This window comes from Pteropus vampyrus, unplaced genomic scaffold (assembly GCF_000151845.1).
Source record: "Pteropus vampyrus isolate Shadow unplaced genomic scaffold, Pvam_2.0 Scaffold852, whole genome shotgun sequence".
Classification (NCBI taxonomy): domain Eukaryota; kingdom Metazoa; phylum Chordata; class Mammalia; order Chiroptera; family Pteropodidae; genus Pteropus; species Pteropus vampyrus.
In genome coordinates, this window is record NW_011889633.1 from 103,402 (window position 1) to 131,360 (window position 27,959).

The 27,959-nt window shown below is 43.5% G+C and overlaps 1 protein-coding gene and 1 long non-coding RNA gene across 3 annotated transcripts in view; both read left to right on the forward strand.

The window, feature by feature from the left end:
- Positions 1 to 21,502, forward strand: part of ADNP2 (ADNP homeobox 2) — a 38,348-nt gene extending 16,846 nt beyond the window's left edge. Inside the window, exons 2-5 of the mRNA XM_011385991.2 lie at positions 1,481 to 1,483; positions 6,892 to 7,012; positions 13,523 to 13,612; positions 16,821 to 21,502. Of these exons, the coding sequence (XP_011384293.1) occupies positions 6,905 to 7,012; positions 13,523 to 13,612; positions 16,821 to 20,081 (3,459 nt within the window). The 5' untranslated portion in view covers positions 1,481 to 1,483; positions 6,892 to 6,904 and the 3' untranslated portion in view covers positions 20,082 to 21,502. The remainder of the gene's footprint in view (positions 1 to 1,480; positions 1,484 to 6,891; positions 7,013 to 13,522; positions 13,613 to 16,820) is intronic.
- Positions 21,503 to 23,955: 2,453 nt separating this feature from the next.
- LOC111734191 overlaps positions 23,956 to 27,959 on the forward strand; it is a 6,615-nt gene continuing 2,611 nt past the window's right edge. The window contains exon 1 of one of the 2 annotated variants that reach the window (XR_002778360.1): positions 23,956 to 24,208. This is a non-coding gene — a long non-coding RNA (uncharacterized LOC111734191). The other variant, XR_002778359.1, reaches the window with a different exon arrangement.

The following is a 27,959-nucleotide window of genomic DNA, read 5'->3' on the forward strand; positions in this document are numbered from 1 at the left end:
ACACCCGCGGCCGCCTCACGAATGCCGCGGCGTTGTCTGGGAGCGGGGTTCGCGGCCCGAACGGCGCCTGTCGTCCCGTGGGGGTGGGGTTGTGGGTGGTCGCCGCGGGGCGGGGCCGGGTGGGGGGCTGAGGGACCTGGGGGCCGCGGCGGGAGGGGAGGGGACGGCACTCGGGAAAGGGGGCCGAAGGAGAGGGTGCGAGGGAGAAGCGACGGAGTTCGGGGCCGGGGGGCCAGGCCCACGGGAGGGCCGGGAGCGGGCAGGGCGGGCCCCCTGCAGGGTGCGCGTCGGGCGGCCGGGGTTCTTCCCGGCCCCTTTCCCGGCGCAGCCTTCAGTGAGCGACTGCAGATGTGGGCCGTGAAGAGACGGTCACACCTGAGTCGCCCTGTGGCGGCTTTTTCCCTCCTGAAGCAAAGGACTGCGGAGAACAGCTGATAGCAAATACCTGTTCCTTCACCCCTGAGCTTCGGATGTGAATACTGATGATTGATGTGCAGCTGTCGGCGTTAGAAATCTAACTTTCGTGTGCCATTGCGGACTGCACTGGCATAGATTCTCTTTGCAAAATGTCTCACATTTGGCTTTGGAATGTCAAAAATTATAGCTACCAGTTCAAATAGTACACAGTTGTAGAATGGGAAATATTTAAATACTTTAAGTATTTTGTTTGCATTTGAGTGAGAGACTTGCCTGAATGCTGCTAAAACGTTTTAATTAGGGTACACAGGTTTTATCAAGTAAGTAGGGCTTGGAGTCTGCGTAGGTGTTAGGGGTGTGGGGGAGCATTTGTAGTGCACGCTCATTTGTGGTTGGAGGTCAAGTAATGGAGTGTAACTTAAAAGTTGCTACTGGAGAGTTGGCCGTATAACGAGCAAACTTTTCTGTTACAGTGGGACTTCGTTGGGCCATTGGTCTTTAAGCATGGAAGTGACTTGTGGAAAGGGAACCACGGAATAGGGGACGAGACAGGTCGGGTCCTCGGACTGAGAGGTGGTGGAATGTGAGGGCTGCGTAAAAAGGTTAGGGGTCGGTGATTGGTTATGGGGGATGTGGCAAGATGTTTAGCTGAAGAGAGCCTGGGACACCTTTTTAATTTGAATCCAGGTGTGCAACATGCAATTGGTGAATTTATGGTTGTAGTCACTAAGAGGGGCTAAGTCCCCAGCGTTCTGCAGTGCCCTCCACTCTGGCTGTCACACCCGTTAGGGCAGTGTGTTTCAGATGAGGAAACCGAAAAGCCGTTGCTGAAGGCCAGGTGTCTAGGAAGAGATCTGCCTGTGTTTGAACACAGACCTTCTGAATCTTGTTTCCATGCATGGCACAAATATTATGTGCTTTTTAAGTCCGATTTTTTTAAATCCCTGTATTCCAGTATTCTAACGGTCGTGACATTTCACTTAGATTTCTGGAGTTAGCTAAAAAGCAGACTCACAGTGCGGATGTTCTTGTATTAACTCACCTTCACTACTGCCTCAGGGAGTAGGTAGGCTGTGTCTCCCTGTTTCACAAATAGGCAGCTGAGGCTCAGGGATTAAGTCATTTGCCAAATATTGCACAGCCCATAAATTGCGGAGCTGATTTGAACCCAAGCAGTATTGCTCCAGGATCCTTGCTGGTGAAGTCTTGGGCTGTGTTGCCACTTAGGTGAAATCATTTTAGAATTTAGATTTCACAGGAACTCAAAACAAGTTATGTGGCTTAAAAGGTATTATTAATTATCTGATTGACTTATATTTTTGAGGGTATTTTTTCCCAGAGTGGAATATTCTTAAATGATCATGACACTAAAAAATGACAAAGGAAACCCTTTGAGTGCCCCTTTGGGAAATATTTTCTTACACACATCATTGGAATTTTTAGTAGTACCATGTCTACCACATACTATGAAATTAAGGTGATTTACTGGGAACTGAGGTTGATAGATAGTGCAGCTGTATTATAGCCTACTGTTTCCTGACGTTATACATTATTACAGACGTACTGGTTTAACCGAGTACTCAGAATGAATGGAGAACAGCATCAATAGAGGGTCTATAAATATGAGAACACTGAACCCGTGCTTTCATAGTTAAGCCACTGGGCATCTTGTATGGAATCTTGCGTCTTAGAATGGATGTTTTGGTATTTTGGAATGGAAAAATTAAGGTAAAATTCAGCTGCTTTTCCCCAAAGTGATTGGCAACAATAGACCAGGGCTCTTGAAAGAATTGTTTTAAGGTTATGAAACTTCTGTAATTTACCTATTTCACTTTTTGTTATCCTTAAACAACAAACCGAAAAAAAGGAAAAAGGGGAAACTTAAAAAAAATTTTAATCAGAAGAACTCTGTGTTTGTTTTTTGGGGGAACCACAGTAAAAATGGTGATGGAATGGGGGCATTTATGTTTGAGAATAAAAAGTTCCTGTTCTCCAAATTCAGGAGAGAAGACTGGCAGTTCCTTGGCCCCTCTCCTGAGCTTTGAACAAGTAACTAGAGAGTCTGTTTACAGCTCGCCCAGTCCCCGACAGTGTGCCCTCTCCTGAGTCAGCCAGTCTGCAGCAGCCGTCAGGGACCAGCCTGGGAAAGGCAGCCTCAACTGCTGCTCTGAGAACCCACCAGACCCTGCTCTCCTCTTTGCAGGCAATCAGTGTAGCTTTCTTGTTTCCGATATGTGTGGATGACGCCTTGGACAGTAAGAAGACACCCCAAAGGGTAGAGAGGATAGTGGGACTTTCAGAATGAAGTGAAAGCAAGTCTGATAGTGGAAAGCATCTCAGAAATTTTTGTTGAAGCTTGCTCTGGCTAAAGGCAGTCTGGGCTTGAAAGTGACCTTGTGCTTAGTTTTTAAGAGTCCCTTCGTGAGGTTTTTGACAGCTTCTCTGTTCATTTATGCTTTTAAAGGCTAAAACCCAAATCAGTGCATTTTACTTTTATTTATTTTCTTATCCATTTCTAAAGTAATAAATGATTCTTTAATCTCTCCTTTTCAGCCTAACATATACTTTTCACAGATAATTTTTCTGAAAACTTGCCAATTCTAAATCAGCTCTTAAAAAACTGTTTCATCATTACCCACCAAAAATTCCTCCCTCACACATGCTAATCCTCCCCCCCGCCAAGTAGATGCTAGTCTACCTTTCTTGTTTTAATTTATCTTTTGCCAATTATTCAAACTTTTCTTCCTTTACCTCAATCAGTTTTGATGCTGAACAAGTCACTTGGAATGTCTTGGGCTCCAGCTCTGCCACCCTCCGTAGCCATTCCGTTTTGAACCTCCATAGCGCTTTCTGTATGTCTTATGGTTCTTACCCTGTTTTATTTTACACCTCTTGTTCATTTACTATGAGCATTTGCTCTCTTATGCTCTGTGATAGGACCCAGACATGCAAATAAAACATGATCCCTTCCCTGAAGTTTGGTCCAGTAGAGGAAATAGGTATGTTCACAGGTAGCTGCAGCAGAGTGAGGCGAGCGCTGTGTGAGAAGGACGGAATGGCCGCTCGGGGGTCCTTGGGCCCGAAGTTACCTTGAGGGAGGAGGAGTCACGAGAGGGCTGTAGCCGCGGAATTGCCCACTCAGAAATCATTTAAAATCTTGGGAGATACTGCCAAATTGCCCTCTAAACATGTAGAAATTACAATTTTCAAAAAGTTTCACTACTAGTGGGTATTACTAGTCTTTAAAACTTATTGTTTAATAATATTGGCATTTATTATTTTACTTAGAATTTCTTTAGCTCTAATTTTACTGATTTTGTTGTTGCTTTTATAGCTTACACATTAAAAAAACTTTTTTTTAAAAAAATAGTTGCAGATTTATAGAGTTGCAGGTCCAATCAAAGAACTTTTTCCGCTGAATCATTTGAAAGTAGGCTGTCAAACCAGGTGATACGTTACCTTCAAATATTCTGTTTCCTACAAATAAGAACACGCTCCCGTGGACTCACAACACAGCCATCAACCCCGGACGCCAGCACATCACCCCTCTCACCCTTGGAGCCTGGCATTTTGCCAGTTGTTCCGATAACATTTACAGTGAAAGGACCCGTTCAGAATTGCACGTTATACGTAGTTATCTCGTCTCTTTCATTCTGGAACAGTTCTTTACTTTTTCCTCCCATTATCTTTCTTAAAAGGTAGTCATTGATTTTTAGTAAATTTACAAAGTTGTACAACCATCAGCACAATCAAATATTAGAATGTTTCCAGCACCCTCCCACCCCTCCAAAAAACGTATCCATTTGCAGTCACTACCTCTTCCCACGCCCAGCCAACCACGAATCTCTCTCTGCAGATGTCTTTCCTGATCATTTCATACAAATGGCATCAGAATATATATGGACTTTTGTTTTTTGGGTCTGTCTTCTTTCACTTACTGTTTTTGAGATTCATTGGTATTATAGCATGCATCAGTACCTAGTTACTTTTTATTGTCAAATAGTATTCTGTTGTGTGGCTATACCACTTTGTTCATCCATTCACCCTTTGGTGGACATTTGGATTGTTTCCACATTTTGGCTATTATGAGTAGTGTTAAAGATCTGGACACTTTGGAATGTTATAAGCTAGTTGTTTTTTACAGTGTCTTAATTTGAGCTTATCTGCCAGACTTCTGTGAGTTACTCTTTTTCCTTATTATTTTGTGGGGAGGTGCTTAGAAACCATGAAAATATCCCATTTTTCATGAGACTTTCAATTTATTTAAGTGTGTCACCAATGACTTAAGTTTATATTCTAGTGGGATATAGCTTAGTTGTTATTACAGTATACCAAACCACCCCAAAACGTTTTATTTAAAAAGCTCAATAATTCTTTGGGTCAGGAGTTCAGGCGGCAGTAGGGAGATGAGTCATTTCGATTCCACAGCGTCTGGGGCCCCATTCTGGGAAGACTCAAAGGCTGGGGCTGATATGACAGCTATGGGCTCTAGAGCCATCTTTGCACAAGTGTCTGGGGTTGATGTGGGGCGACACCTCCATGCAGTCTCTCCACTGGGCTAGTTGAGCTTCCTCACAACATGGTGTCTCGATTTCAAGAGTGATGGTCCCTGGAGAGTAGGCAGAAGCGTGGCGTTTTTATGGTCTAGCCTTGGGAGTCACATGGTATTACTGCTGCCATACTTTATTGGGTGAGGTGGCCACAAGGTTCTGCCCAGGTTCAAAGGGTGGGGACATAGATGCCCTCACTATTTTGGAGGAGTGTCAAAGTCATATTTGTGAGAGCTCGTGGGGTGGGAGATAGCGTTGCATTATCCGTTAGTCTCATTTATTTGATACCCTAGTTGTCCCATGTTTGGCTTTTGGGAACTTCTTTATACTGGCTTCTTTTGAGTCCTTTTGACAAGTGTCATCATTCTTTGACCAACTCCCTTATTTTCTGACACAAGATGTTCTAGAATCATCTTGTCTTTTCTAGCCCTAGAATCAGACCTTTTTCCAAGGGGCCCTGGTTCCTTTTAATGAAAAGTGATATTTAGACAGTAAGATTCAGACCTTGGGCGTGTTGACTGCCACCGGAGTGTGCCACTGCTTCGAGCCTTGTTCAATGGGCAGAGCAGTGGCGCGCGCTTACACCCACACACAACTAGTTTTTATGTACGTATTGAAAGCAGTAAGGTCACACTTGTACCTTTTTTTCTGGTAAAGTAGCATAGGGTTTATTTTAATTGTATCCTTTTCAGATGTTATAAAAACAGCTGTATTGAGATGTAATTTGCAGACCATACAAGTCGCCTATTTAAAGTGTGCGATTCAGTGGCTCTTAGTGTATTCGCAGAGTTGTGCAGCCATCACCACTGTCCTTATTCCCCTAAGAAACTCGATTCCCCTTAGCTGTCACCCTCCAGTCTTAGTCCTCGGCAACCAGTGTTCTGTTTTCTGCCTCCATATATTTGTCCTGGACACTTTGTATAAATGGAATGACAATATGTGATCTTTTGTATCTGGCTTCTAGCATAATGTTCCCCTAGGGTTGTCCACGTTATAGCATCTTTTTAGAGCCAAATAATATTCCATTGTATGGGTAAACCACATTTTATTTATGCATTCATCAGTTGATGGAAGTTTGGGTTATTTCTGCCTTTTTGGCTATTAAGAAAAATGCCGCTATGAACTTTCCTGTAGAAGTTTTTCTGTAGATGCACGTTTTTAATTTCTCTTGGGCGGAATCTTTGGAGGGACTGCCAGACTGTTGTGCAGCTGGCCGCACCGTGTTCCGTTACTGCTGGCCGTGTCTGAGAGTCCAGTTCCTCCACATCCTTGTCAGCACTTGTTCTTTTCTAAGAATTATAGCCGTCCTTGTTGCTGTAAAGTAGCATCTGATTTTGGTTTTGATTTGCATTTCCACATGGTTGATGTTGTTTAGAATCTTTTAATGTGCTTAATGTACGTCGTCTTTGGAGAATTATCTGTTCAGCTCTTTTGCCCAATTTTAAGTTGGAGTATTTGTCCTTTAATTATTGAATTATCAAAATTCTTTATATATTCTGGATATAAGTTACTTATCAGAAGTACGATTTGCAAATATTCTCTCCCGTATTTAGATTCTCTTTTCACTTTTTAGGTGGTTTCCATTGAAGCACAAAAGTTTTCAATTTTTATGAAGTCCAACTTACCTAGTTTTTCTTTTGCTGCTGGTGCTTTTTGATGGTGTATCTAAGAATCTAAGGTCATGAGGATTTATACCTATGTTTTTTTCTGAGAGTTTTAAAGCTTTAGCTCCTACATGGAGGCGTGTGACTCATTTTGAGTTAATTTTTGTGTGTGATGTAAGAGTGCAACTTCGGTCTCGAGTGTGGATGTTCCATTGTCCAAGTGTCATTTGTTGAAACTTAATGTCAGTGTGTTACCAACTCTGTTAAAAAAAAAATACATGCATATATTCTTATTACAGTTTGTTTTCTTCCCTTGTAAGGAAAATTTCAAAAATGTTTCAAATTCCTGTGGAAAATCTTGACAACATCAGGAAAGTACGGAAAAAGGTGAAAGGCATTCTTGTGGATATTGGGCTTGACAGCTGCAAGGAGTTGCTGAAGGTAAGAAGACACAGTAACAGGTTAAGAGACGACAGTAACACTGGAGATGCCAGGGTTGGCTTTTTGGAGGTGAGATTTGAGTTTTGGAAGAGTGGGTAAGATTCATGAAGATGGAGACTGCTGATAATTCAAAAGACTGCACGAGGGCATCATTAGTTCTTATTTGTCTTTGCGATTTAAATTATTTTAAACTTTTCAGGCTTTTAAAGTTAACTTTTATGGGGGGCTTTTTATAGTTGATAGAAAAGTACCGTTGACCCTTAAACAACAAGTTTAAACTACATAGATCCATTTATATGCAATTTTTTTCCCCAATAAATACATGGTTAGCCCTCTCAATTTCTGGGGTTTTGCATCCGCAGACTCAGCGAACTGCAGATCAAAAACAGTATTTTGATACTTGGTTGAGAGTCAGGAGCCACAATGTGGGGCCGGTTCTGCTGAGCTCTACCATTCTGTGTAGGGACCTGAGCATCTCTGGGTTCTGGTGTCCACAGGGAGTCTTGGAACCTCCCGCCATCCCCCGCCCCCATGGGTGCCTAAGGACAAATACACTTTTGGAGAGTCAAAGTATATGGATTTTCGACAGTGGGCAAGGGTGGGGTGGGAGTTGGGATCCCTGCCCCCCACGTCATTCAAAGGTTAAGTGTATGTTTGTTTTTGATCTTTGAGGGGAATGTATTGAATAATTTATTTTAGCAAAAGCAGACCCTAACTTAATTTTCCAGTATTGTTAGTCAGCAAATGGGAATGCATACATGATACGATAAGGTGTTTCTTTTCTGATTTATGAATTTAATGCAGTCTTACAAAAGTTTAAAAATAAAGGTCACGGTCTCCACTTTATCGATAAGTTGTGTTCTCATATGATTGTATCCTTATAACCTGAGAATATATGGCTAGCATATCTAGTAAAGGAATAAAAATTGTTAAATTAGGGAATGGTATGTATCTTTGTAGACATTGATAATTCTGTGTATGTTTTATTCTTAACTATCAAAATTGGGATCATGTCTGCTTTGAATTGTTTAAACTTGTGTTAAGAATTTGATTCAAAGTATTACTGGCCTGGGAAAAGTTCAGTTTCTTAATTTTCAAATCTCAGACTTTCAACCAGGTTGATTTTATTTTTAAAAAGGCAGCCTGACACTGAAAGGCTAAGTACGAGTATTTTCTTTAGTGATCAGCATTGATTTTTGCTTTTGAATGGACAAATGTTAATTTCTAAAGGACCTGAGAGATTTCGCCACTCAAACATTGGCTGTTCCTGGGGCACCCCACACCTAACTGGCACACGTAAGCCATAGTTTGGATTGAGACATTTAAACCAGTGTCTGCTAATGTGCGCTTGCTGCATCGGAATCAGGGAAGCTTTAAAAAAAGCAGGTACCCTGAACCTGCCCCTATAGCGATCTTTGGAGACCTGCATACGTATAAATAGATTTTGAGAATTTATTATCCTATGTTTCCATTATCTGCAAAAATATATTGAAATGTTATTGATACCTTTCATTTTCTAATAATTGCTTTAATTTTTCTTACTACCCTTTTCTGCTGTATTTGATAACAGAAAGCACTCCTTCCTACTCACCCTCCTCCCTTCTTTCCTGTGATACACATTACGGTTTCCTTCTCACTTTTCCAGTATTTTCTTGTGAAAAGTTTAAACTTACAGAAATGTTGAAAAGATTATACAGTGAAAATCCCTCTATCTGCTACCTAAATTCTACAAAATTAACGTATATATGTATCTCTTTCCACCCATCATTCTATCTTATTCTTTGATTAAAATCTTTCAGCATGCATATCATTAGAGTTTAGTATTTGTTTCCAGTTTTTGGGGGGAGGGAAACTTACATGCTGTGAAATACACCTTAATGGTCTCCAAATGATGACTCTTGACATGCATGCACTTATGTAGTTAATACAGGTCCCTTTCAAGGTGTAGAGCAATCCACTCCAGAAAGTCTCCCTGAGCCTTTTCCGGTCAGTCCTGCCCTGCCCCCCTGTCCCCCCCCCCCGCCCCCGCACTGGCTGCAGTCTTCTGAGATGTCCCCTGTGGGTTAGAGTCGCCTGTGGTGCAGTTCCGTGTCAATGGAATAATGTGCTCCCGTGGAAGACTCCTCTGTGTGCTGCATGCGTGGGTGCCTTTCTGTTGCTGAGAAGTATTCTGTTCCAGGAACAGATTGGTTTGCTGATCCTTTCTCCTGCGGGACACCTAGGTTGTTTTCAATTTTTCGTTATTATGAATAAGATTGTTCTCACGAATACGCTTATGAAAGTATTTTTGTGGATGTGTTTTGATTTCCATTGAAAAAATATCTAGGTGTGGAACCATAAGGCTGTATGTTCATTTTGATAGGAAGTAGCTAGGCCTTTACCCAAACTAGTTGTGTGCCTTTATACTCCTGCCCACAGTGCGCGAGGATCTCAGTTGCTCCGCATCCTTACCAACACCTGAGCATGTTGGTTTTTAAAAGTTTTGAAGTAAAGCTTGCAGTAGCAGTAGTGCTGTTCCTTATGTCACCACACAGTGTGGTTGTAGCTGCATGTTTTTGGGGTCCTGTTTCCAGGTGGAGGAAGTTCCTTATTCTTACTTAGCTGAGGGCAAACACAATGAATGACTGGATGTCGAATTTTGTCACATGATTTTTCTGCATCTGTTTTTTTAAAATAAATTGTTAAACCAATCTGTATCCGTGGGATGAATTCCATTTGATCCTTTTGATACGTTGGATTGATTTCACAATTATTGTTAAAGATTTTTGCATCTGTGTTCATGAGGGATATGGTCTATAGTTTTCATTTCATAATGTCTCATCTAGAGTTGGAGTTTTCTTTGTGGGAAGTTTTTTAACTATGCATTCAGCTAGACATGCCGTCAGTTATATAATTTTTCTTGAGTTGAACTTTGATAGTTTGTCTTCTTTTAAGGAATTCGTTCATTTCGATGTAAGTTGTCAAATTTATTGGCATAAAGTTGTTCACATTAGTTCCTAATCTATAAGAGCTGTAGTGATGTCCCCTCTCTCATTTTGATTCTAGTAATTGGAGTCTTCTCTCTTTTCCTGTATAGTTTGATTAGAGTTTAATCAATTTTACCAGTCTTTTCTATGAAATAGGTTTTGGTTTCACTCATTTTTCTCTCTTGTCTGCTTTCCATTTCGTTTATTTCTACTTTTTATGTTTTCCTTTTTTCTGTTTAGGGTTTATTTATTAAGTTCATTCATCTGGTTTCCTAAGGTGGCAGTTTAGATTGATATCTTTTAGTTTGTTTTCTAAGTGTTTAATGCCATCAATTTCCCCAGCTCTGCTTTAGCTGCATCCAACAATTTGATTTATTGTGTTTTCATTTTCATTCAGCTTAAATTTTTTTTTAATTTCCTTTGTGATTTCTTCTTTGATCCATGGATTATTTAGAAGTGTGTTGTTTAATTTCTAGAAATTTGGGGATTTTTCTAGATACCTTTTTATTATAGATTCATTTAATACTGATTTGGTTGGAGACTGTACTTCATAATTATTTCAGTCCTTTTAAATATATTGAGACTTATTTTATAGCTCAGCATAAGATCTATTTTTGTAAATGTACCCTGTGTATTTGAAAAGAATGTATACTTTGGTGGTGTTGAGTGTCCGTTCTTTGAGTGTCCATTAAGTCATGTTGGTTGACCATGTTTAGTGTTCTCTGTCCTTCCTGGTGTGTGGACTAATTCTACTGATTATTGAGTGAGCAGTCTTGAGGTTTCCAACTGTCATTTTAGATTTAATTATTTTTTGTCAATTCAATCAGTTTTTGCTTTGTGTACTTTGAAACTGTAGGTGCATCCACATTTAGCACTGTTCTGTTCTGTTGACAAAAGACCCCATTATCATCATAAAATGACTTTCTATCCATGTTAACATCACCACCCCCCCCCGCCCCCCGCTGAAATCTACTTTGTTTTATACTAGTATGACTCTTTCAGCTTTCTTTTGATTAGTGGTAGCATGGCATATCTTTTTTCATTTTTTTACCTTTATTCTGTCTACATCTTTATATTTAAAGCGAGATTTTTGTAGACAACATATAATTGGATCTTGGGTTTTTTTTGTTTTTTGTTTTTTGTTTTTTTACCAAGACTGACCGTCTCTTAATTTGAGACATTTAGACCAAGGTTAGGCAAACTATGGCCTAAAATATGGGCCAAATCTGGCTGGCTGTTTTTTAAATAAACTTTCTTGGAACACAGCCTTAATATCTGCTTAATATTTACATGTTGTCTCTGACTGCTTTTGCACATGACGGTGGGATTGTGTCAGAGATCACATGGTTGGCAATACTTAAATATTTATTATCTGGTTCTTTACAGAAAAAGTGTACCAACCCCAGTTATTTAATATGATGGTTGATGGGGCTGGCTTCAGATCTGCCATCTTGCTGTTTGTTTTTACTTGTCTCATTTGTTCTTTGTTCCTTGGTTATTCTTTCCCTGCTATCTTTTGAATTGAGTATTTTTTATGATTCCATTTTATCTCCATTGGTGGTTCATGAGCTGTATGCTTTTGTTTATCATTCTAACACATACTGCTTGCTTCACACATGCTGTAAGAACGTTACAGCTATGTGCGCTCTTCTCCCCTTCTAGCCTTTATGGTGCTGTCGCTGCCCTTTTCCCTCCCCTCCCCTCCCCTCCCCTCCCTTCTTTGGTGACATTGGTTAATGAAATCCAGTAAGTTTCAGGTGTACAATTTAACAGTAAGGCGCATATATATATTGCATTGTGTGTTCACCTCCCATAGTTAGAGTTCTCTCTGTCACCGTATATTTGATCCCTTTTACCCCATCTACCTCCCTCCTTCCCCCTCTCCCCTCTGGTAACCACTAGTCTATAGTCCATGTCCATGAGTCTCTGTTTGTTTGTCCTGTTCATTTGTTGCTTTTAGGTTTATATCCCACATATAAGTGACATCATGTGGTTTTCAACTTTTTCTGTCTGGCTTATTTCGCTTAGCATGATTATCTCGAGGTCCATCTGTGTTGTCGCAAATGGCAGTATTTCATCCCTTCTTATGGCTGAGTAATATTCCATTGTATATATGTATCACAGCTTCTTTATCCAGCCATCTGTTGTAAGACAGTTTGGTTGTTTCCATGTTCTGGCCACTGTGAATAATGCTGCTATGAACATCGGTGTGCAAATATCTTTTTGGATATGGGTTTTCAAGTCTTTAGGGTAAATACTCAGTAGAGGGATTGCTGGATCACATGGTAGATCAATTCTTAGTTTTTTGAGGAACCTCCATACTGTTTTCCATAGTGGCCGTACCAATTCGCAGTCTTACCGGCAGTGTATGAAGGTTCCTTTTTCTCCACATCCTCTCCAACACTCATTATTACTTCTTATCCTGTTGATTATAGCTATTCTAACAGGTGTGAGATGGTATCTCATTGTGGTTTTGATTTGCATTTCCTTAATAGCTAGTGATGTAGAGCATCTCTTCATAATACATCTTACTTCTATATGTGTTACTTACTTCTGTAAGCTTCACCGTACATTATTTCCAATTTAAATCTTTGTAATAATTCGTACTTTTCTCTAGTTCTCAATTGACTTGGTAAGCAACATATTAGCATAGGTACATTCAAAGGCAGTTGTTGTATTAATTGACTCTGGCTTAACTAACATTTTTTAATATACAAAAATGACCTTTAGTTATTATAAAAACAGTAATATAAACTATGAAAGAGAAAATACAAGTAATAATTTCTTTAGAAAAAAAAAATTTAAATGCCACATGTCTACTATTCAGAAATTACCACTCTTAGCATCTTATTGTTTAGCCTTCTGTGTGTGTGTGTAAATGCACATATCTGTGTGTCGTCTTTACCACAGTGAGTTCATGTCGATCATGCTTTTTTAATTCGTTTGCTTTCAGTTCCTTTATTCCCTGACCTTTTCGTGTCATTGAACGTTCATCTTGTTACCCAGTTCACATTCACATTTCTCCAGTTTCACCCCAAATACTTGTTACACTTGGTTCGTATGAACCAGGGCTCAGTCTGGACCCTGCTGCATCTGGTTGTTCGGTTCCTGGTGACTTCATCCCTTCGGTCTCCTCACCCCTGTCACCCTAAGTCACCCTCCCTATGGCGGATGCCCGGCGTACCTGTCAGGCCCACACCCGGAGCTTCTGCCTCATGCTCCACCCCTGCCCCCCCAACCTCGAAAGCCTCTTGGCCTCCTGTGGAAGATGCTGTTTGCTTGTGCTGTTTCTCACTCCCAAAAATTATTTGTGGGAAATGTTATCTGTTTATTTCTTATAAGACTGTACTTTTAAGTTGGATTATTTCAGCCTTTCCCTCAGTTCTCACACTTGGTGGGGTTCTTTCACAGTTTGCTCATGGGCTGCATTTTCATTTCATTTTTCTTGTGTAGGTATCTCAGGTGTCAAGTCATCCCATCAAGTTCTAATTAAATATTTATTTTCTGAAATTGCATAATGATTTCTTTTTCTTCCTTTTTAAAGGACCTTAAAAGCTTTGATCCAGGAGAGAAGTACTTTTATAACACATCATGGGGAGATATTTCTCTCTGGGAACCTTCTGGAAAGAAAGTGGTACGTACCTTTGTATTTGATTTTCATGTTTTCCTGAACAGTCAAGTGTCATAATATAGGGTTATCGATACTTTGAGAGTTTCCTGTATGTGAAGTTGATTAATATAGTGAAACTATTATTTGTCCTTGATTATTAGATGCCAGTGATGTAAGAAGGGCCTTAGATTTATAACTATTCTGAGGTAAAAGAAATGCCAAGACATTGAGTCTATACAGTGAAGATGCATCCTGGTTTCACAAACTATAAATACGGATCTTTGAATCGAGAAACACAGTTTATAATAATTTGAAATGTCAAACCTGAACAGGTTCGAGCTAAAAGCATGCGGCAACATTACGGTGTCTTCTGGAAGCCCTTGCCTGCCCCCAGCCATCAGATTAGCACCTTCATCAGCATCCAACTCAGCCCGTCCCCCTGTTTGCTCAAGTCCCGGTGGCCTTGGAAATTTTGGCTTAAAAAAAAAAATTGCTGTAACTAGTCAGTCATTGTTCTGTCAGAATCTTCTTTAAAAACATGTCTATTGTCAGCCTATCCTTTCAAGTCTCATTTTTCTACCTGTTTTGTGTCCCACCTTTTGGCTCTTGGCTCCCTGAGCCTGACACTCACCTCTACGTCAGAAGCAGGCTTCCTGCAACCACCTCGATTTGGTTATTGTCCTGCTCAGGACGGCTCACGGCTGTACAAAGAGGCCTCGTATTGAAGACTTTGACTTCTTTAATATTTTTTAGTCCTCACTGGTTTTTCTCATCTCAATTCTTAAAAAATCTTGCGGTATAATATGTAATTATAGGCTTTTAATCAACAAATGTATTTTTGAATTCCTGCTACAAACTAGATAAAACTTTTTGAGTGCCTGATACAAAGAGATAAAAATTAGAGTTCTTTTCTTCAAGGAGTTTATGTTTTTTGTTGGGGTGAATAGGGCCTAGGCATAAAATGTTAAATGACATTGTGAAATAGTAGAGATAGTAAAGATTGAACTTGTATTTGAATTTTTATTTAAGGTACCATATTCAGGGGGAAAAAAACACTGTTGGCCGGCGTGGTAGAGACCGTGTCGTCTGCGAGGTTTATTCCCTTATTTCTCTCCATCCCTCAGGTAGCTCCTTTAATGGGCAATACGACGTATGAGCAGAGACAGTTTGGGGCAGCAGAGCAGAAGCGACATGTAATCGTGCTGGGTTGCATGGCTCGTGCTGCAGGGAGGTCCTCAGGCTTGGAGAAGCGACATGTTTTAGACGTTCAGGTCTTGGGGACAGAGTCATGCTGCGTTATCTGGTGGTGGAGCTAAGTTCTTAGCCTTAGATTGGCGGGGACGGCGTTCATTCTGGGGACAGGATTTCTCCCAGCTCCCAGGACCCCGACTCCACTGTCTCTGCTTCTCTCCTTGGTTATGCACTTGTCCTCTTCCCAGAGAGCAGGGCCTCCCGCTCATCGTGTTTCTGATTGGTCACTGCCTTAGAACATTCGCACACAGGTTTTTGCTTTCCTTTCTCTTGGGTAAATGCCAAGGCGTGAGATTGCTGGGTCATGTGAGGTAAATAGTATGTCTTTATCTTTATAACAAACTGTCAAACTTTTCCAAAGTGGCTGTATCATTTATAGATCATGTTATGGTGTCATTTTTTAAGAAAAATTTCCCCCCAAACTAAATACCTATTCAACAGTAACAGAGAGTAACATGCAGCTGTTAGTAAGTTTTGTTGGCTCTTTCATTGAGTGTAATTTTCACTGAGTATCTTGTTTTTTCCATACAATATTTCATCGAGTAAAAGACCATTTTTTAATGAACCCATAATAAAACTAAAGCAGTACTTAAACTGCATGACTGAACCATCAGTTGTAAAGTATACCCAAATTTCAGGGATATTAAAGTGTGGAAAAAAATGCGTCTCTCAGATCGTTAAAATGTGTTTTTTGTGTGTGTCTGGTTGGCTGTTGCCCTGGGTTGCTTAGAGGTCCCACCAGGAATGCCAGAACCTGGGACTTTGCTGATTGCTGGGCGTGGTAATATGGTGAATGTGTTTGGGTGATTTCTCTGACCTGTGACCCAAGAGGAAAAACTGCATGACTAGGCGCGAGATAGGGTGACAGAGTCACAGGATGGGAAGATGTGTGTGTGGTGATCATGAGCCGGGATCTGGGGAGGGTGGGGATTGACCCGTGGCCATTGCGTAGCAAGCAGCAGCGTCCCGGCGTGGGACCAGCCCTGCACAGCCCACGATGTGACCTCACCCTCCTCTTCTGTGCAGCTAGGGCCAGCTGCTTTGTGGCTCTACCTCCAGGATCTGGACACTGTCACGCAACCACAGACTCCACCCCCAGCTTGTTGAATTCTGTATTTGCCCTAAAGAGAAATTCCGTGTTGTCAGTGCTGGATTCTGTGGCCTGAAACTTACCTCAGGATTATTCATAGTGAGATAGTCGCAGTCCCTCTTTCTTTACTGTTTGTCACAGTTTGTTGGATACTTACGCATGCCAAACACTGTCCATTTGGCTCTTACTTTCCCTAAGAATAGAAATGGGGGGATAAAAGATAGTCATGATGGGTTTCACACTTTGCAAGTTAAGTATTTTGTAGATAAATTCCAGAGGTTTTAGGTTCTGGAGCAAAAACAGCATTGGAGAAATAGGATAAGAAGGGGTAAAAATAACTTTCTCTTGCAGAGAACTAAGTTTATTTTAATGGATGGAGTTAATGAAAAAATATAAGACGAAGTAGTGAGTTCTGTGGTTGTAGCGGATGGTTTGGAAACGGGTCAACAAACTATGAGTTGTGGGCCACGTCATGTATTTGTACAGACTACAAGCTAAGAATAGTTGTTAAATCTTTCATTGTTTGAAAATGAAAAAGAACACTGTTGTGTGATGTAAAAATGACATGAAATTTGAGTGTTCTGTAGTGTTATTAGCACAAAACCACACTCCCGGATGGGAGCGTCGCCCGCGGTGCTCTGCTTTATAATGGCAGCACAGGGGAGCTGCCGCAGGAGCTATGGTGGGTGGCCCACAAAGTCTAAAATGTTTCCTCTCTGGCCCTTTATAAAAAAGCTTGCCCTGGCTTAGAACAGACGTTCTCTGAGGAGTGACAGTGTTACTAGGTTGTCCAGCTTGTTAGAAGAAAGAGAACCATGTCCTTGGGAACTCTAGAAGGCGTAGCATCTGATGGTTTTCATTAACTATCTTGGCTTTTTTTTCTGTTAACAGAGGTATCGCACGAAGCCTTACTGTTGTGGCCTCTGTAAGTACTCCACAAAGGTGCTTACTTCATTCAGAAATCACTTACATCGCTGCCATGAGGATGAGACTGACCAGGAGCTAGTGATCCCTTGCCCGAACTGTGTCTTTTCGTCTCAGCCCAAGGTGGTGGGAAGGCACTTCAGAATGTTTCACGCGCCGCTGCGCAAAGTCCAGAACTACACGGTGAACATCCTCGGCGAAACCAAACCCTCGAGGAGCGACGTGATCAGTTTTACGTGTTTAAAATGTAACTTTTCAAACACTCTGTACTACAGCATGAAGAAGCATGTGCTGGTAGCCCATTTTCACTACCTGATTAACTCCTACTTTGGCCTGAGAACTGAGGAAACGGGTGAGCAGCCAAAAACGGACGAGACCCCTCCTACTGAGAAGATGCCACCGCCTGACAAGTATTACTGTAAAAAGTGCAACGCCAATGCCAGCAGCCAGGATGCTTTAATGTATCATATTTTGACGTCAGATATCCACAGGGATTTGGAGAATAAGCTTAGGTCCGTGATCTCCGAGCACATTAAGAAGACTGGGCTTTTGAAGCAAATGCACATCGCTCCCAAGCCAGCCGTCAGCGTGGCCAGACCCTCGCCCAGCAGTGCGCCCGGCGCCCCGGCGCCTTCTCCCTGCTTCCGCCTGGCCTTGCCGCCGCCACCCAGCAGTCAGGGCCAGGCCACCGCGCCGCCCGTGCAGGGCCCCGCCCCACCAGCCCCGGCCGCCTCCGGCCCTTCCGGAAGCCTCGCCCATTCGCCCGCCACCCAGCCCCGCGTGACTCTGGTGCCCAGCCCTCTGCCAGTGGCTCCGGCCAGCCTGGCCCTGCCACCCTCCGCACCCCGGCCGCTCTTCCTGTCCCGTGGAGCCCCGCTGCGTCCATCGGCAACTGCTCCTGCCTTGCCCTTGAGCCGGCCAGGGGGACCTGTCAGCAAGCCCGCTGGGACTGGGGTCCTGCGCCCCACAGTCTTGCCCCTCAGTCAGCCTGTCGGGCCCCCCAGCAGACCAGTCGGGTCTGGCGTTCTTGCAGTGAACAGACCTGTTGGGTCTGCTGTCCTTCCCGTCAGTCCCTCTGTCCCCCCTGGGGTTCTTCAGGCCGTCTCACCAGGAGTGATCTCTGTGAGTCGGACAGTCCCATCAGGTGTCCTTCCTACAGGCCAGATGACGCCTGCTGGGGTCATCCCTTCCGGACAGACGGCAACTTCGGGGGTTCTCCCTGCCGGCCAGATGGTCCAGTCAGGGGTTCTCCCCGTTGGCCAGACGGCCCCGCCGGGAGCTCTACCCCCAGGGCTGACGGTCCCATCACGGGTCCTCCCTCCTGGCCAGGCGGTCCCGCTGAGGGTGCTTCCGGCAGGCCAGGTGGTCCCATCCGCGCTCCTTTCCCCCAGCCAGACGGCCCCGTCCGGCATCCTCCCTGTGAGCCAGGGCGTCGCCTCTGGCGTGCTCCAGCTCAGCCAGCCCGTCGTGCCAGCGGTGCTCCCCATGAGCCAGCCTGTGCGGCCTGGTGTCCTGCAGCTCAGCCAGTCTGTGAACACCGGCCTGCTGCCTGCAGGGCCACCCGTGAGGGCTGGCACCTCCCAGAACACAACCTTCCTGACCTCGGGTTCCATCCTCAGACAACTGATACCGACTGGGAAGCAAGTGAACGGGATCCCCACCTACACCCTGGCCCCGGTGTCTGTCACTTTGCCTGTGCCACCTGGCGGCGTCGCCACCGTCGCCCCTGCCCAGGTGCCCATCCAGCTGCTGCCGTCGGGCACGGCCACACAGGTGGCCAGCTCCGTGGCCGGCGTGGCGTCTGCCCCTGCGGGGGCTGGTGCGGCGCCGCACGTGCTCGTGCAGGCCTCTCCTGCCGCACCGGAGGCCGGCCAGGCACTCAGGCAGGCGAAGCAGTGGAAGACCTGCCCCGTCTGCAACGAGCTCTTCCCGTCCAACGTCTACCAGGTTCACATGGAGGTGGCGCACAAGCACAGCGGGCCCAGGCCCGCCGACAAGCTGGAGCCGGAGAAGCTGGCCGCGTGTGCGCCCTTTCTGAAGTGGCTGCGAGAGAAGACCGTGCGCTGCCTCTCCTGCAAGTGCCTGCTGGCGGAGGAGGAGCTCGTCCAGCACCTGCTGATGCACGGCCTGGGCTGCCTGTTCTGCCCACGCACGTTCCACGACATCCGGGGCCTGTCGGAGCACAGCAGGGCGGTGCACCCCGGCAGGAAGAGGCTGCCGGTGGACTACAGCAGCAAAGGCTTTCAGCTGGACGTCGATGCCAACGGCAGCCTGCTGTTCCCCCACCTGGACTTCGTTACCACGCTGCCCAGGGCGGAGCTCGGCGAGCGGGAGGTCTACCTGGCGGTCCTGGCCGGTATACACTCCAAGTCGCTCGTGCCCGTGTACATCAAGGTGAGGCCTCAGGCCGAGGGCGTGCCCGGGAGGCCCGGCAAACAGGCGCTGACTTGCCCCTTCTGCTTTGGCACCTTTGTGACGGCCGAGGCGTATGAGCTGCACCTGAAGGATAGGCACCACATCACGCCGACGGTGCACACGATTTTGAAATCGCCGGCTTTCAAGTGCATCCACTGCTGTGGGGTCTACACTGGCAACATGACGCTGGCGGCCATCGCCATTCACCTGGTGCGCTGTCGAAGTGCCCCAAAGGACAGCAGCTCGGACCTTCGGGTCCAGCCAGACTTCATCGAGAACAGCGAGCTGCTTTTGGTCAACGGCGAGGTGGTGCACGACTCCGGTTTCTCTGTGAAGAGAAAGCTGCCTGATGGCCACTTTGGGGCAGAGGACCAGAGAGAGGAGGAGGAACTGCCTTCTGTCGTAAACAGCGATGCTGCCCCGGCCCCTGAGAAGGTCACCAGTGTCATGCCTTTTAAAAGACAAAGGAGTGAGAGCAGGACGGAAGGACCACTGGCGGTCAGTGACGACACGCTTCAGATTTTAGCATTAAACCCTAAAAAATATGAAGATCGTTCTTATGAAGAAAAAAAGCAATTCCTTAGAGATTATTTTCACAAGAGACCATATCCTAGTAAAAAGGAAATAGAACTACTATCCTCACTCTTATGGGTGTGGAAAATTGATGTGGCTTCGTTTTTTGGAAAAAGAAGATATATTTGCATGAAAGCAATAAAAAATCACAAGCCTTCTGTACTTTTAGGCTTTGATATGTCTGAACTTAAAAATGTTAAACATAGATTGAAATTTGAGTATGAACCACAAACCTTGTAAAAAAAGGACATTAGTAGTTTTTTCAATTGAGATTTAAAAAATGTTATTTTCTTCACTGTATGTTGAACTAATAATCAATTTCAGTGGTCTTTATGCTGCTCTTTAGACGTATTTCAGGTGCTCAGCGAGACTTCCATATGAAGACGTGGTAGTTCTGAGTTGTTTCCTGCAGTTTGATTTTGTCACAATTATTTTTAGTATTTTCCTCTCAAGTAAATTAAATCCTTTGATATTTCACGCACGCCTTGTTTTTCCAGTAGAGTCAGTATCAGTATGATAAAAACTGAAATCTTACACGTGTTGGTTTTCTCATTTAAGGAAGTGTCAGCTTGTTTCAGAATACTTAATTAACTGCAAATCAAAGCTTTGATCTCTCTCAGCTTCACATACAGCCATAAACGATGTGGTAAACGTTTAGAAAAGTGAGTACAACCCCTGTGCCGTGTACGAGCGCACTGCATTAGCGTACGCCGGTTTCTTCTCTGTAAGACATTTGCTTATTAGGTTATGGTTTTCATTGACATTTTTTCCAGTTTGTCCTAACAGCTGTTTTTGATTATAACTCATAGAAAACCAAATGTTTTCATTCGTTAAAAATTATACTGAACCCGAAAACTGGTATTTAGGTCATAAGAGTTATTTTACAAATGAAGTAACTCCGTAGGTGCAGAATAACTTCTCAGTGTGTGCTCTCCCCTCGTTTTGATATGGCGATGTCATTTCTCCATTCAGAGGTAAGATGACAGATCTTTAGTGCCTTTAGAATAAACACTGAAAACACACAAAACTCCCCTAACCTAACTCTTCATAACCAGTGGAAGGGAAGGACTGTGTTGCTCAGGAGTGGACACTGAAGCCTAAGCGTGGATGTTCAGGGAGGGGGCGAATCAGTGGGCCGAGAGCCGAACCTCTGTGGTGGGTCCATTAACCTTTGACGTTTCCTGGGTCAACGTGTTCAGACCGGGGACGTGGGTATTCACCTAGACCGGTGTCGGCTCACGGGGTGGGTGTTGCCAAAGAACACCCCAGTGTTGGCTGTCCTTGGGACAGTTAAACCTCGGTATTTGTTGTTGTTTGTTTTAATTTCACATAACAATTTAAAAATTTAAAGCACCAGAACCAGTAATGGAGACCAGCCAGTGTAGACCTTACGTCATGGTGCTGGTGGTACACAGCAGAGGCACCTATCCAATAGATTCAGAGAATATGACATTTTCTGGGAAATGAGATGTTACGACATGGGTTTTAAAAAGTACACTTGCATGTAATTGCTATACTGTGCATTTTTGAGGCAGTCGTGAAAGTGGTCCGTGTGGCGTACTCTTGTAAATTCAAAAAGAGCTTGTCGAAGTTTATTTTTTTTTTTACCTATTGTTTTCAGAGTGTCTATTTTGAATTAAAATTTGTTATACCACTGCAAATAGAACTCTTTAATTCTTTTAACAGTTAAAACATCACTGTAACTCAGGAATAATCTGTGTGGAAATAGATACCGCATTTATTTTCTAAAAAATCTTTCTTGTACAGCATAACCCCAAAGGACTAATTAATTACCAGGGTCACGAAATAGATGTGGCTGGATAGTCTTGACGTGTCTGTAATAGTGGCCCCCAAACTGTCAAATGGAATTTGTCTCTCTGGAGGCTGCCCGCTTCGTGCCCAGATGGGGTGGCCAGTTTGGAGGTGCGGGCGAGGGCAGGTTGGGCTTCAGCCACCTTTGTTCAGTCATGGAAGTCAGTGTTTCTGGTGGCATTTTGGGCCCAATAATTCTTTGGGCAGGGGTGGGGTGGTGACTGTCCTGTCCATTGCAGGGCTGGAATAGCATCCCTGGCCTCCACCTGCTCCCAGTCAGCACCTCCCCACTCCTTGGTCTTGACAAGAAATGGCACTGTTGAGAGTCACTGACAAAGGAATTCTAATTTCTAATTGTATCTTAGCTTTTGATGCTGATTCTTATACTGGTTACCTGCTATTAATTTTTTTAGGCTTACAAATGTAGGCAAAATTCGATGCAAGCCAAGCTTCAAAGAGCACATGTGGGAGTTCTTGCAAATGTAAAAAATGCGTATATTTATTATTTGGAAAGGAAAAACAAATTTAATAGTTTGTGGTGGAGATTTTTTAAAACTTTTAAAAGATGATTAGAAACAAGGGAAGCAGATAGTTCTTTTTATATAATGGTTATGAAAAGTTGTATACTTTAAATACTTCTTTACCTATGTAGCATCAACTTTTAAAATACTACGTGTTTGAAGTCTATTCATTTGTAATGTAGCATAGTATTTCAGCGTCTGAATTAATTTACCCTGTTTTTGATGTTATTTTTTTAACAAAGGGAAACCATGTCACTTCATTTGTTAACAGTGAATAAGTGAGAGGCAGTAATTTAGGAGGGCCCAAGAAAGCTTTTTCATCCACAAAATAATAGAGATGAGAAGCACCTTCCCTACCCAAGCTCTGGTTAGCCTTTCCTTTCTGTCACTGTTTTCCTGCCCTTGTCAGCATGCTGCTTGCAGAATGGACCTCTGTCTCTGATTGTGCCTCTGGCGGGGAGGCCAGGCTGCCGGCTTGCCTCTCTAAGGCAGTGGAGGTCCCTAACTTACCTGAGGCACCAGGCAGGGCTAATGACAGCCTCGCCCTAAGGCCTTGAATGCTTTACTTAAAAGGCTGCAGGCTGGTGAGGTAGGAAGGGTGGAGGGCCGGGTGCTCTCGCAGCCAAGGACAGCAGGCCTCCCGGGGCCGAGTGGAAACAGCACCGTGACTCCCACGTAGTTATGGGGGCTGCACACCGTCAGTGTCGTCGGTGACGGGGGCCAAAGGCAAAACTCTGGTAAATGTCATCATGACGAAAGCATGCATGGATCAGGGCCGGCCTGAGGCAAGGCAGGCAGAAGCAGAGATGGCCACGTGAAAGGACAGTGCTGGACACACTGTGGCATTGGTGCCATAGTCGAAGATGAGGGGGCCTAAACATGAAGAGTGACATGTCACAGACGGCGTCAGTGTGGACAGTTACAGTCACGGTCTTCACCTCGGGTGGCCGGGGCGCCCCTCAGGCCCGCCCACCCACGCGATCAGGTGGGACTTAGCCAGTGAGGAGCCAGGCTGATCCCAAAAAGCCATGAGGGGGCCAAAGACCCTCGTCCACATGCCACCACGTGACGACAAGGACGCGCTGCCCAGCTGCCATGCCACCGGTCCATGGCCCCAAGTCGGGATTCTGGGCACAGACATCTCCCAGGCTCTTCCAGGAACCGGTGGGCCGTGTGAATACAGGACGTCGCTCATGTGAGACCTGCTACATGCCTCTGTGGTGTTGGGCCCACATCCTCACCCCGTCCCCTGAACTCAGGGCAGCTCTGTCCCCCTTGCAGGGTTCGAGCTGCGCCTGAGCCTCGTCCCACCACCCCACACCGAGGGCGCCCCACAGCCCAGCCTTGCCCACGCTGTGTGTCCGGGGGGCGGCCACCTCCGTCACTCTTTCCAACAGCTTTTAATCTGATGGTTATTACACAGTCCTGTACTTCTTAAAGAGTTTCTAATCAAAGCACCAAGTAACCCTAAGAAAAAAATCGATCCTCTAAACTCTAACCTAGCTTTTACATTAGTTTTTAAGCAGGCTTTCCTAATAAATAAACATTTATCAGCTGTTTACTGTTGCTGGTAAATGGGCTAAATACTTTCATAATGATAGTGATAACGATGTCACATTCAGTGCCGACTGTGCTCTGCACTGGCACGAGGGAGCGGTGCATGTTAACATTTAGTCCCCGCAACAGCCCTGCAGAGGAAGTGGGAGGCCCATTCTCCATACCGCCACCCTGAGGCGGAGGGAGGTTAAAACAAGCCGCCCGTGGCGGGGAGGCGGCAAGGGGTGCCCAGGCGGTGCGTGGGGGCCCGGCCCCCCGCCCTCACTGACGGCGCAGCGCCCCCTCGCGGACGACCCATTCCACCCTCAGTGTGATCTGTGCTCTGGCTGCTACTTTGCTCTATACAGGTGAAGAAATGGGCTCAGACGTTGTGGCTAGTGTCCCAGTTTGCTCAGGACTTGAGGAATTTCTCTGGACTTTCAGTGCCAAAACGATACATCCAAGCAAGCAGAGACAAGTTGGCCGCCCTTCTGGAAGGTTGGTGTCGTCCCTGAGGTGACATGACACTTCATGGTGATGCCGTGCTGTCTCTACTATTAGACTTGTACGTAGCTCCTGAGGATCAAGGTACACAGAGCATCCTGGACAGCCCTTTGCAATGTCACAGCATCACAATGACAGTGCTTCCTGTGTGCCAGGTACCATCCCAAATGCTTTGTGCAATGAGCTCAGTGACATTTCATTAATGAAGAGTTAAAGGAGGGAAGTTTTGGCTGACTTAGAACAATGATAAAAGAAATGCACAGTTTTGCTGTCCAGAGACTGTGCTGTCTTCCCACGTCACTAAATGGAACCTTTGCTGAGCTTACATCAACTAAGGAGTAAAAATTCCATTTACAAGGTATTGCCAGAATACTTATTTTAGCTTTGAAACTTAAGCTGAATTTTATTCTCTTATTGGTTATTATAATTTTAATGTTCTCAAGCCAGTTTCCTTTTCAGAGGCGGTGAGAAAAAATACCTAAACATGACACATTCCTTAATATGAAGCTTTACTTTGTAGCAAACTTACTAACTTAGGCTTGTAGGATTTAGGTTTCTGTTAAGTGGTTATTAAATCTAAGCTTAGAATTTTCCTAATTTTCAATAATTTGTTCTAATTACTACTTAGTCTTTAAAAATAACTACATGTTTTAAAATAATTTTAGCAATAAAAATGTTATACAGGAAACTCCTCTCATATTCAGTGACTGCCGTTAGAACATAGCACTAACAGCAGGCCCAGAACTTACTTGCAGGCTCTAAATTCAGGAGTGTCTTAATTTGTGATCCACGATCCATCTCAGTAAAAAGTGTAAACGTCAGTGAAAGTTTAAGTCTACATTTCATTACCAGATTTTTCATAGTATACAGCTACAATGAGAATTTGCCTGCATTATCGACCTCAAAGACCTATGGTAATGACACATGAAAACAGCCTAAATTGTATGCGTATTTGGGGTCTGCGATCTAGAAGGGCAACCTTATAAAATAGATTAAAATAAAAGTCTGTTCTATCTAATAGGCATCTCTGAATCCATCATGTTGTCAGGTTGAAAACAAATACTAATAGTCATTCATACAAATGATCTAGCCTGACATTTTGAGAGGAAAAAAATATATATTACTGTTAAATAGAAGCTAAGGTTAGTTTTCAGGAAGGTGATTATTTTTAAACCAAAAAACAAAAATATTTATATGCAAAGTCCTTTTCAGAAGGGAAGCTTTTCCAATTTAAAATATATTAATATTTAAATTATAAACTCAACTTCAGCATCCACAAAGACATGTTGACTATAAATGAACTAACATTGTGTGGTCAGTCATACTTTCAAATACAAATTCAGAATTGGTTGTCATGAATGAATATATTTTTTCAGAAATTAGTTTCTTATAGTTTATAATCCACAGTATGAAAGTGTAATATAATGTTAAATCATTTACCATTTACCTAAAAGTAAACTGGAGAAAATCGAAGACTAACGGCAATGACTAATAAATAATAGGGCTTTAGCAGTTTTTCCAGAGATGATTTTTCCACAAATGCCGGAAAGAGTTTTCAGGCAGATTTAGAGTTAAAAGTCTTCTCGTTACAAGGAAAGTGCCCTCCTAACGAGATTCATCCAGGGTTTGTTGTCTTGTGGAAGATGACTTCTGAAAACAATGGGAAATTCATCAGAGATCGTTTTAAAGAAATTATGCATTTTGCAGGGAAAGTAACTTTTGGTTATTTTTAAAAACTAATTCCGCCCGGGTTTTACAGGTGCTTTCAGATAACTCCGGTGAATGTGTGCACCAGTAACTGATGCGGGGATCTCTGGAATGCCCTGGGGACGCCCTAGTCATCGGTTCGCCCGCCCTCTCTGGTCACGTGACCCAGTGCTAATGCAGGCCTGTGGGTGCTCTTCTAAAAACTTACTAGAGAATCAGTGACCTCGGCTGGAGCTGCGTGTTGTCACGACGGCGGTTCTGGCGTCTTTGTTTCCTGGTCACCATCTCGTTCTTGTTGACTTTGTTTTATTCTCAGGTGGGGCAGTGACCATCTTCATCTATCATGTTACTAATTTAGAAGCAGAATGCACGTATGACACAGTACTGTGAAATTTTCTAGCCAAATTCTAGCTATTGCCATTGTCAGTTTTTTGGCTTCCACACACCATTCCATATTAGTGGATTTGATGTGTAAAGGTAAAAATTGAGATGCTAAAAATAGATGTGTTGCTACAGAAATCTTAAACATGGTATCAGTTCAGTATTTTACAAACTAAAATGATAAACTTGGTAAATTCAGTGTGAGACCTATTCAGTAATAAATAACGTCTGAGGACATTACCGTACCTATAAGTTCTTATCTATTTGAGTCCCACTTAGAAATAAATCCTTAAATATATTGAGAACTGCACACTGTTGTCCAAATGAAGCATACCTCATTTCTAGGATCAAAATACCCATAATATGTGAGGGACTTGGTATAATTTAAACAATACCTTCAAACTAATTTTTCAACACGTAAGAAGTTCTGTATATGAACTGTTTAACCTTATTCTACTGCGTCTGAGAACCTATGCCCAGCTCTCGTCTCTCTAGGCCAGTTTTCCCGCTTACAAACTGGCGGGGAAGAGGTGACTGCGTCTCAGTGGAACCATGCATTTTATTTCCCATGCACTGGAAATAGAGAACAGGTCTTTGCCACTTCCTGAAAGTTGCTCAGCAAGCCACGTCCTTGCTGTGACCTGCATAAGGAGAGATCAGTTGGCGTCTGTACCTTGCTCTCCCACTGCTTTATAAAGTGACTGCGAAAAAAAGGCTAGACAGGCAGATTCAAAGAGTGGAGAACACAGTATTTTTTCGAGGGTAAGTCTTTTCGCTTTCTAACGTCAAGTCTGCCTCAATCCTGAGATGAGCATGAAAGTCTTGAAAGAACATTTCCCCTTGCAGCTGTCTGTGCACCTCGATACCAGGCCGCTCTGCCCACGAGGAGAAGACGCCACCAGGACAATGCCAGATGATTATTTCCCTTCGATTTAAAATTTAATATTCATTTGTTTTAAAAAGTAAGGGGCTACCCACATATGGTAATGTTATATTCTTCCAATAGGGTTTCTCACCATTGAAATACTATTTGTTGCATCCAGTCCGGTGATGCATAATTTTGATTTGTCCCATTACTGATGTTCACTTTAATCACTTGATTAAGATGCTGTCTGCCTGGCTTTTCAGTGAAATGACTCTTTTCCTCTTTAATTAATAACTCTGTGGGAAGGTACTTTGAGAGTACGTAAATACCCCATTCCTCATTAAAAATAAAACACAATTTCTGTGCATACAAGATTATCAGCAAAATTATTTTATAAAAAGTTCACTGTACAGGTAATACTACTGACCCTTCTTGCTAAAGCAGTAAAGCATCTCTGGACCGAATTTCCCTGGGAATGTGCCATCTACGTTTGTCTGCCTATCGAAGCTTGTATCGAATTAGATGACAGGTCCAGTCGTAGAAAGATGCTAATGAAAACACAAAGGGCAGCTTGAGACCCAGTTAAACAAGATGAGTTGCTTTAGCTATAAACACATTCCTTGTGAGTTTGTGTCAGCTTGAGTTCACTTGAATTTTTCCATTCTGAGAGATTATACACCTCAAGTTCACTGAGCTTGCCTCATTTCAATGGCTTTAATTTACAAGATGTGCAGAGTCACCACAAATCTAAAAAATCTAAAAATAATGGGTGAGACTAGAATGAGTTACTCC